Consider the following 11,577-nt stretch of genomic DNA (forward strand, 5'->3'; position numbering starts at 1 on the left):
AAAAAAAAAAAAAAAAGAGAAATCATAAATGAGATTTCAAAATACTTTGAAATGAATAAAAATGAAAACAAATTTATGAGCTTCCGTGAAAGCGGTGTTTAGAGGGAAAGCTGTAGCCAAAGCCTACATTGACATGAAACTGGAAAAGAGCAAACTAAGCCAAAAATGAAACAATACAGATTACAAATAAATAAAATGGGGACAAAAAAAAGAATCAGTAAAACCTAAAGTTGGTTCTTTGACAAGATTTTTAAAAATTATTAATCTTCATCTAGACTGATTTTTATGACTAAAATTATTAATATCAGGAATAAGGGATTATCATTAGGAGAAATTTAAGAAGTGGTTATGGGATATAATATCCAGACTTACCTGTAACTACCTCCTTCTTAGGCTCATACATCCTGGGCTATTTATTCCCCTTCCCTAATCACCTTAGGCCAAGATCTCAGACAGCTTGAAACAGCCCCTATATTCCAAGAGGGTGCCAGAATAAGCTTGCTAACTCTTCTCACCAGTTCCTTATCACAGAAGCCACTTGCTCTCTACCCTCCTGACCTACACTGTGGTACACCTGTGTACCTGAGTAGCATGCTATGCCTCCAGTTCCTAGAGATCTGTAAGAAGAAAACCTTCATATGTCTATGTCTCTTGTTAAGCCTTGGGCATGCAGACAATAAGGGCATTAAGATAGAATAAAGAGTGAATATATAATACTCTAAGTGAAAATGGCCCATAGACACTTAGCTCTGTCTGGCATTTATAGAGGGTGTTAGTGCTAGAGCTGTGAACAGCTAAGATTTGAACCCACAGGCCTGGATTAGATCACCCTGAAAAGAGGTTTCCAGAAGAGAGGAATATGAAGACCCTGATAAGAGAAAGAGACTGATAAAACTTTAAAAAAAAAAAGTGAGAAGTCTGTGGGATTAGAGGAAAACAAGAATATGGGATCATAAAAGCAAATTATTTAAATATTAGAAAAAGATGATCAACACTGACTGCTATCAAGATTACATAAAAGAGGGCAGAAATGTTTTTGTATTGCCGATATCCCCAAATTAACAGCTAAAAGAAGTAACTTGTCTTTCACGATTCTAAATTGGAAGGGCTTTGCTGGATATTTCCTCTGTTCCACATGATATTGCTAAAGTTGTTCCTGTGGCTGCTTGCAGTTGAGGCTTTGTGAGAGCTAAAACATTCACAAATGGCTCTTTTAAGTCTCTGTCTGCATGGTTCTCATTATTTAATAGTATAGCCTGGGCTTCTTTACAGTATGCTTGTGATTCACAACAAGCCCAATGTACAAGCATTTCCCCGCCCCTCTTTCCCAACTCTTGGCTCTGCCATGACTCTCTCTATATAAAGTAGGTGAACAACCTTCTCAGCCTGCCTCTTACCCAGGATTCAACCAACAAGGCCTTTCACTATGGAGGGATCTCTACCATTTCTTTACCAATCCACTATCATTGTAAGTTTTCTGAAAACATGCACAATCCTCTTTGAGATTGATCCATCTACTTTGGCCCATACATTCTTCTAATATATCCTAATTTCTTAGCTCTGACAGAAGAGCCCCTATCTTGTCCTCTTGACCTTTCCAGGACCTACCAGTTCAGTACACGTATTTGGTATGGTAGCAAAATGCCCTTAGGATTCTTAGAAGCCTTTCGGGAGAAGCGTCTACAAATTACCAGCTTAAATATTTCCTATGTCCAAAGGGTAGTTACCAAGCTACATTCTTCACAGATTCATATTTTTAGAAATTCTTTTTGCAGCTCTAGTTTGAACCCAGAGCCTCACACAAACTAAGCAAGTGCTTCACCACTAGAACTGCAACTTTGATTTTGAATCTTTTTTGAATGCTTTACCCAGCAGGCCCAGCACCAGTCTGTAACAATGGAAAGACATCGCTCTCACTGGGACACTGTAAAGAATAAAAAAAAAAAATACTTGTACACAGTGAATACTCAAATAGAGGAAGATAAAGATGGGGGCTTGTGATCCAAACCATCTGCAGCAAAGCCCCTGGCTCTTCCCAATGAACTGAGAGGAGGGTAACACCAATAGCCCACAAGGATTTGTTTCCTAGTCCCACAAATCAGACCAAGAGTCTAAGGAGACTAGGTTCGGACTATCTACTATTTTTCACCATTACAGGTGAGCTTAGGAAGGTCAAACATTCTCCAGACCTCCCAAACAGTACATACGGTCTAAGTCAGAAGATGGGGTATGCAAACTTGCTTTTGGTGCTACTGCAGTGTTTCTGACCTCCCTGCTGTCATGCAGGGATAAAGAAGCCTCCGTTTCTGATGCTTCTGCTGCCTTGGGTTCTACAAAGCTTCACTTGGTCTCCAGGGACATCTGCCTACTTCCCGTCTCCTCCAGAAGCATCCCACTGCCTGTGATGTGCTGCCTGGTGTGTTCCTTCCTCCTTGGCTCCTCTCAACATCTCCAAGGCAAGACCTTACCCTTACACATTCATCCCTGATCTGTCTCTTCTGCCCTTTGCTAAAGCTAAGCCCAAGCTTCCTCAATGAACTTATACTTACATCTCCCTTTACCAGAAGGCCAAACCTTCTCACAGAGGCCCTGAGCCTGGACTTCCTTTTGCTACTCCTGTAACACTGGCACCAGTAGGAACCCTGTGTGGGATGCAGGCTGTGGGGGGTGTCCATAAGTGTTCATCAGTAAGCACAATAGCACCTTGCCAACATGCCTTTATATCCTTTCTTCCCATCTGGCCATTACTCTTCCCAAGCAATATAGCTAATAAAATAATAAAACACATTACCTTTTGCATTCAAGTCCCCCAAAATAATAAGGAGCTTATTAGCATAGATTTGACATTTTTAAATAATGTCCTCCAATTCAATAAAGAAAAAGGGAACCAAAAGTCAAAATTAGAATTCAGATTTTTTTCTTTCAGAAACACATTTTATACAACTTTCAACATATATACTTTCAAACAAAAGCAACAAAGAATACACAGAGTGCTAAAAAAGTCAAAACAGAAGTAATACAATTTTAATTTCAATATTTTAAAATACAGAAATTGGAAAGAATACCAAATACAACTTTAAACAAGTCACTTGTCTTCCCCTATAATAACCAATATAAGCTACTTAAAGACTTACAAATTCAGATTAAAACAGAAACAAAATAAATACTGTACACTTTCCCTGCCTGCAGGCAAAAGATGGGAAATACTGTTATGAATCAAAACAAATGCTCTTAAAGCTTCTGCACCCCACTCCCCAGCCACACCCTCCCACTGTCACACAGTGTGCTTCTGTATTCCCAGACACACATGTGCACACACACTGGCCGCCTACACACATAGATGAGACACTACTCCATAGACACCCCAAATGAGAAGGGTAACAGTCACCTGGGACTGTGGGCATAAAAACCAGTAAGGAAAATCAGTCAGGCTAGCAAAACATTACTACAAAACTAGTAAATACCATAGCCAACAACTGTCCCCTTTTCAAATTTCAGAGTTAAACCCCCTAGAACCAACACTACCCCCCTCCCATCACTACCCTCCAATACCCCCCTAAAAGGAAACTTGCTGAAGCACTGGCAAAAAGTTAGACATTTCACAATAAATGTGAAAATTCATATTATATAATCTCTTAAAATGAACCTTTTCACCCTCTTTCCACAGCATGAAACTGTTATGGCTTAATTTATATTAAAAGTAGAAAAGTCTTTTCCAAAGGAAATACAGTCTGCGAGATGCACGTGCATTTCCTGATCAGTGCTATTTCATACCTAACAACTGCATGACTTGCTTTTGCAGTCAGAAGCTGTTTTTGGAAAAACTGAGGTTATAGCTTTTGATTCAGTCTAACCATAAACTGTAAGGCCCTTAGTTTGGTTTAGGTTTCTTTTGCAAGATAAAATAACCTTGGGGTTCACTTAGCAAGTTATACCTCAGGTCCCTGACTATAATGTGGAAGTTATATGCATGTATTGTAAAAATAAAAGTTTAATTATGAATCTTAGAGGGAAGAAATAATTCTAGGCAAGGAATTAACTGATTATATATTACACATAATGCTGATAATGTTTAAATCCATTAAAGTTAGAAATGTTTAAGTACATTAAAGTTAGCATCCACCAAAGAAATATGTGTATGTCTGAGTTATTTTATTCCTGCAAAACGTTATATATTCTAGCACTTATAATTGTTTGGGTGAGAAATCGTGGGGGAGAACAGCTGATATTTTGTGAAAGAAATGGCCAAAATAAAACTGGTTGAATGCAAGGTGTTTTTCCCCCCTTATTCTGTTTATGACTGTTTTCTAAAATAAAGGTAAGTAAAACCAGAATGTCACAAGTCTTGCATAGGTCAACTACTTGGAGGTCAAGAGCTACGTGGTAGCCAGAATTTTATTAATGAAATAGTGCAGAGCAGATAAACTTGCTGGAAGAATCTGTAGGTAGAGTTTCTAAAATGTTTCTGACAAAAACATGTTACAGTTGTTAAGACAAAGTTTTAAGACATTAGAAGGGGTATCAAGGGTAAGAGGAAAAATATCTCAAGTGAGCCTTATTTTTCTCCTCCCCAGTAGAATGAAAAATTACTGTAGATGAATAAAACCAGTCAGTCACAATAAGCTACCTGCTTTGGAAATAGGCATTTGGTTCTTAATAACCTTAATTTAGGGGGAAAAAAGTACTTATGGAAAGGACATTAAATATTTATTTGAATTAGGGCATGATGTTCACTGAAAAGCAGATTAAAATAAAGGAAGAGTTTTTAGTAAGGCTACATACAGCATTAAGATTATTTTATGCTTAATAACAATTTATTGAGTATATTAATTTTCTCTCTGTTCACCTAGCTTCAAGGAAGCATATGGATGTCTTTCACAAGACAATTAGAGACTGAACAGTATTGCAGAAGCAAGATACAGGAGGTCCTAGATCCACTGTGTCTCCAGGAAAATCCATGCCCTACTTGGGTTACACTGGTCTCCTTTACTGACCAGCTTTCCTTATTAACCTAGAGACTGCTTTGGATCAAGGTCAAGGACATTAGGAAAGAGAAGAGCCTGAGCTTCCCACCTCACCCCCTCTATGCTGGCAATCAAACTCAGGACCTTGCAATAAGTAGCAATCAATTTAATATTTAATGAGAAAAGTAAATTTTGGAAAAAGTAATTTACTGTTACATTATGAAGATACCAGGTATCTTCCATGTGCAAACTAAAAATGATCGTTTACTATAGCAGTTACTCTTCTCATCTCTTAGGGAGTGATCTTACTCTTAGGTGAAAAGCATTTTCTAAAACAAGCAGTTAACTCTTCTTTTGAGTCTGCCCTCCAAACCACCAATGACCTTTCTCTTTACCCAACCTATTGTCACCAACCTGGAGCTGTCCTGTGGAGTCCCAGCTTCCTTATCACCTTATTTTCCTTTAGTCTTGTGGGTAGTTGCTAAAACACTAATTCATAACTTATTTTACCTTTCCTCTAGTTCCTGACAAGCATGCCAAATCTGAGAAGCAGTACTACCTTAATTCCTCTTTGAGAAAAACCTAAAGCTATCTTTCCACTATAATAACTCATCTTAATGTACTTGAGGATGAACATTCTCAATATGTTTTCCAAACACTAGCTCAGTTCTTTTTCTTTCACTTCAAGCATAGATTCTGCCTTTAACTTAGCACCTTGTTAGAGGTTTTTCACATTTTTTAGGTAGCCTGCTCTGGGTATATATTTGATTTGAAAGAAGTTTTGTGAATAACAAGAATTTTCACTTAAATTTTATATATAAAGGTAAATTCATTATCAATTGTAACTTATAATAATAAATTCTCTATATGTGAAGTACTAAGTAATGCTTTCTTCTCTGATTATCCTAATAAGCAACTTTACTTAAATGTACAAATTAAAAAAATGGACTCAGAAATATTTAGAAAAAAATGACTTATTCAGGGTCACACACTGACACAAAAGTGGCAGAACTCAGACCAGAACTCAGTTCTTTTGTTTTTTTCTAAGCTGTACTACTTCATTACATTACCAATTAAACTACTAACTTCTGTTATGCTTCTTAAATGTTAAAGAAGTCAGGTCTTTTTTATTTTTTTGCTTCCACTTTTACAGTGGTATGTGCCTTAGTTAAAATTAATGAAGTTATGGGAATGTGCTGTTTTTTTAAACGACAAGGGCCCTCTTTTGCTCTAGTTTATTTAGATATAAAAATAATACTGCTAATTTCCTGGAGAAGACACCTTTATCGGCAGAAACCACAACTGCAACAATATTCTCCTACAGTATTAAATAGTTCTGGACACACAGTAGATGTCTGATAAATACCTGCTGATCTTATATGAATAAATACAGTAGAGTACATTGAAAAGGCAATAATTAGGATAATCAAAACATAGATCTGTATTTATACTAAATATTTAATGATAAGATCCATTTGTTTCTTCTGAGTTTCTGATGATTTCAGTATAGAATGTTCAATTTTGCACACCTCAAAGATGAACAGGTATTTATGAAGTTTAACATATTTCTAGGTTACTGAGCTACTGTAAACTGCCTGCTTTGTACTGTTAGCACATTCACCAATGTTGGAAAGTATTATATTACAAGATGTTGTGAATTACAGTACAGTGGATCCCAGGTTGAGTCATTTACTTGTATTCATATAGAAAAAGTACTACTATTATTGTAGTTGCATACATTCAATCACTAATTCTCAATTTTACATATTTATATTTGCTTATGACTAGCTAAATATTATCATTAATGTCCTCTTGTGTAAGCTGTGGTACAGTATCTATTAAGTGAGACTAAGGGAAAGACAAAGGTTACCTATTGCTACTGAACCCAGAGTGGGCAAGAGTCACCTCAAGGTTCAGCCACTTCCATGAGATAAAGGGTGTATCATGGCCATTACCTTTATAAGAGGCCAAGTACAAAAGTCATTAGATCAGTGGCTAAAACTTTTCACCAATTCAGAAAAAGATACATGGGTTCACTTATAGTGGTTATATTACCTTGCTGAAAGTTTTGTGACATAACTAGTTAATGGACTAAAATGCAAAATTGAATCCACAGTACCTTTACTTAGAAAATCCCACACATTAGCTACTCAACATTAGTGTTTATTGGCCTAAGGACACAGGGTGGATGGATACTGGCCACAATTTTAATTCATAAAAATAAGTTAATTTTTATTTTAATTTTTATAACTAAAGAAAAAAGTTCTTTAGAGTTGTGCAAAATGTAGAGGGAAAATAAGTCCAGATCCTGAAGTAACTGGAAAAAAATTATACTTATTTCTTAAGCTAATATAAAAATGTATATTAGAACACTAAAACAGAAAACCAAGACATCACAGTGATATATTGTGAGAAGGTGAAGGAATCAGTCAAACCAGACTTGTGCATCTTGAAATATGCTGACCAGTCAGTGGCTGACTGCATCCATCTCTCCACTACTTATGGCACAGTGCAGACAGGGACTAAGAAGGCAGTCTACAGAGATTAAGAATTTCCAAAAGAATTATTCTTCCTGACACTCAAATAAGATTTCAACTTTGGTTCTCACAGTCAAGAACCAAAAAAGAAATTCATAAGTTACTCCATTGCTATCCCATAAAATATTATAGTGGAGAAAGAGTAAAAAATATTTCTTTTTGGAAATACACATTTGAATACAACCATAAAAGATATTTAATACAGTAGGAACAGTCTCATTATCTTGCTCAGCCAAAGAAAAACCCATAAACTAAAAATAAATTTCAGTCTATTTGCCTGTTTGTGTAATGCTTGCTATATTGTTAGATTTGGGAATAGCTCCACCATTTCCCACAATCATCATTTTTATGCCACCAGGGGAAAAGGGGAAAATTATAAACAACTGAAAACTGGTATTAATAAAAACTGTACATAAAAAAGAAAAATGATTAAATTAAAAGTTCAACCCAATAGCTAACTGCAATATGCACTAGATGGAAGAAACTGCAAAAGCACCCATTTACTCCAAATCTGTGTCTGAAATAATTTTTTAGAAGATTGAGAAATTAAAAAAAAAACACATACACAAAAGATCTAGTCCAACATGCTTCTATACAACTTAATTATATAGTATAGTCCTATTGTATTACAGCTTATTGTGTACGTTTGAATATCCTAAGTCAAATCATACATATGCCTTTAACAAATTAGGTCTAGAGACTAAAGTATCCTAAGATTTAACCTCTGCAGCAGGTGTTGGCCCTGTCCTCCAACACAAGCAATATGAAGGAGGCCCTCTATAGTTACAAATGTATTTGGAAAAACTATAAATGTGACAATTTAATCAAATCTCTATTTTTCCCCTCAAGTAGCTAAAAGATATTAAAGCTGTTCTCTTTGGGACCCAGATATCATTGGGAGAAATGAAAAATGTAAGAAGCTATTTCTTCATATTTAGAAGAAAACCACAATGTCAAAGGAAATGAGAAGCGAGGGATCTTTTGTGTTTTTACAGATTAGCTATGGAAGTGTTTCCCTGCAGAGAAAAGTTTTGTTGGGTCATCTCAAAATGATGGGGGTGCAGAGGGAAGGTGGGGTGTAAGGGAATCAACCTGGATAACAGTATGCACCTTGGATGTTAGCAAAAGCGAAGCTAATAGCTTATAAAAAACACATGAAATATATAAAATAAAATGATTTTCATATACATCTTAATTTAAAATAATTAATGCATCAAATCCCTGTTTAAGACTTTAACCTGAATATCAAATTTAAGAGTCCAGACTAGTTACTGTTACTGTGGCTCTTTCCCACATGTAACACACATACTATCAAAAATAATTTAAAAACCTTCACATTCTTAAATCTAAATTAGTGAGATATTTCTCCAGAAATCTTCCAAATAAATAGCTTTAAAAAAGAAAGAATTTATAAGCTGTTAACTTAAAAAAATCTGTTAAATAAATTATTGATAATTCTTTACACTACTACTGAAAATAAATCAAGACACTACCAATAACAAAATGAAATTCAAGCCCTGACAAGAGACCCTTTCCAGTTCAAGGTCTCTTTTTAAGGTTCCACCCTCCTTCTTCCTCTCCCCACCAGGTCCAAAGGGTTATTGCTGAGTGGGTGTGGCACAGTAAAAATGCAGCATCAGGTTCATTCTGTTCTTCGAGCAGTGTTCTTACTAGACAGAAAACAGCTCCAGGCAGGGGGACAACAGAAGCACCAGGCTCCCGTGCCCCAAGACTGGCCTCCAAAGGGAAGAGAGGCTGTGACAGCAGCTCTATCACACGAAGAAACGTGCATGACCATTTCTGTTCAATTTAAGGATCTTCCCAAGACGTTGTTTGGCTGTTGCCATTCCTTTTTTTGGACGTTTACCTATAAAACACCAACAGCACTGTAAACAGTAACGAAAAGCATACTTGCCAGACAGTATCTGAAAGACAAAGGGAGAGCTTTATGGTAAGTAAGCCTAGTAGGTGTTCTGAACCCACAGCCATGCTTCAGGAATTCTACTATTTAACACCTTTCTAGTTCATCACAATAGGGCCAGAAAGTCAGCCCCCTTCCAAACTATGCTTCAACAAAATGGACTCTTAATGTCATCAATACCCATGGACCACTCACTGTCCCCTCTATGCCTTGGGTCATGCTTTCCTCCTGTCTGTTACTTCTCCCAACTCAGCCTGGTTAACTCCTTATCACCCTCTTTTAGGCTCTACCTCCTCCTGGGCCTTAGGAAGTGATTCCTGTTCCTCAGGGTAGGCTTGGGTATACTTCTTTGTTCCACAGTAGCCCATACATACTGCTATCACACTGCAGTCCATGTTGCAGGAAATAGGAGCAACTTAAGTGTTAAACTGTTACTACTGTTACCACAGAGATGAAGAAATGCAATTAACTTTCAAATGTGTCAAAGTTACCTTTTGTTGCCTGGTTGCTGATAGGTGGTGGGTTTGATGCTGGTCTCTTGGTGGGGTGAAGGGGCACTGAAAAGGAAGATTCACCAAGAGGCCTTTCTGGGCTTAGACTGCCATTTCTTATCTGGCACGGCCCTGAAACCAAGCTGGGATTCTGTATGTACTTCCCATTCTGAAGGCTGGAGCCACTGCTGTCCACATAATGCCTACTTTGAACCTTTTGACTGATTTCTGATGAGCCTTCCTTTTTGATGCATTTCTGGCTTCTACTTAGGTCCTAAAGAAAGAGGAAAGAAAGGGAGCTGAATTTTTAGGGTTTAAATAAGTAGGGTGCCAGGCACCAATGGTTCACACCTATAATCTTAGTTACTCAGAAGACTGAGATCTAAAAATTGAGATTTGAAGCCAGGCTGGGCAGACAAATCTACAGGAGTCTTATTTCCTATTAACTAACAAAAAGGTAGAAGTGGAGATATGGCTCAAATAGGTAGAGCACTAGCCTTGAGTGAAGAAATAAAGTAAGGTATTTCAGCATTTTATACATTAAGTCATGACACATGAAATAAACAGAGAAGTTTGGTTTTCTTGGTACATATTAAACCACCCTTCATGAGTTCATCTCAGTTTATAAGAGACCTAACAAGTCAAATTAATTTGAACTATTCAGGCCTTGAAGCTGCATCATTAATTTAACTGAGAGTTTGGAGGAAGGGTATGAGTCAAATGCTAGAGTGGAGGCCCTGAGTTTAATCTCCAGTACTATTTCAAAAAAGGAAAAAAAATTAAACATGAGCTTTAAATTAGCCTTTTAGAATTTTTAAGCATGAAGAAACAAGTGCTATGATCATGCTCTAATAATAGTTACAGGTAAAAGAAATATGACTTTCTCTGCTTGTGCTCTTATTCATTATCTGCCCATCTGCTTCTTCTTTTTTCCTTTTCTTTTTTTGTTCAAGACTAAAGCTCTACTACATTGAGCCACAGCTCCACTTTAGCTTTTTTTTTTTGTCAGTCATGGGGCCTGAACTCTGGGCCTGGGTGTTGTCGCTCAGCTCTTCAGCTCAAGGCTAGCGCTCTACCACTTGAGCCACAACATCACTTCTGGCTTTTTCTGCTTATGTGGTGCTGAGGAATAGAACCCTGGGCCTCACGCATGCAAGACAAGCACTCTACCACTGAGCCATCTTCCCAGCCCCCACTTCAGGTTTTCTGGTTAAATGGAGGTAAGAGTCTCATGGATTTTCCTGCCCAGGCTGACTACAAACTGTGATCCTCAGATCTCAGCTAGGATTACAGGCATGAGGCACTGCTGCCCACTTTCACTTCTTTTTGCTTATTTACAGTGCTGGGATCAAACCAGGGGCTTGCACGTGTTACTACCAACCTATATCCTCAACCCTTCTTCTTTTTCCAAAGACTAATTACAGAAATAGGTAGAGTTAAATAATCCCTTATTTTTTAATATAAAATCTTCTAATGCTAATGGTAGTACATAAAAACAGTGAAACAGGGCTCGGAAGGTGGCTCAGTGGTAGAGCACTTGCCTTGCCTGCTTGAGGCCCTGGGTTCAATTCCTCAGCACCACATAAGCAGGAAAAAAAAGCTGGAAGTGGTGCTGTGGCTCAAGTGGTAGAGTGCTAGCCTTGAGCTGAAGAGCTGAGGGACAG

General features: G+C 37.3%; 1 protein-coding gene across 1 annotated transcript in view; it reads right to left on the reverse strand.

Annotated features, from left to right (window-relative positions):
- Positions 1 to 2,996: 2,996 nt before the first annotated feature.
- The window catches only part of Kdm7a (lysine (K)-specific demethylase 7A), a 77,447-nt gene continuing 68,866 nt past the window's right edge, over positions 2,997 to 11,577 (reverse strand). Inside the window, 2 exon segments of the mRNA XM_013021559.1 lie at positions 2,997 to 9,368; positions 9,914 to 10,187. Coding sequence (XP_012877013.1) covers positions 9,274 to 9,368; positions 9,914 to 10,187 — 369 coding nt within the window. The 3' untranslated portion in view covers positions 2,997 to 9,273.

The sequence above is a fragment of the Dipodomys ordii genome, unplaced genomic scaffold (assembly GCF_000151885.1).
Source record: "Dipodomys ordii isolate 6190 unplaced genomic scaffold, Dord_2.0 Scaffold56, whole genome shotgun sequence".
Taxonomy (NCBI): Eukaryota; Metazoa; Chordata; class Mammalia; order Rodentia; family Heteromyidae; genus Dipodomys; species Dipodomys ordii.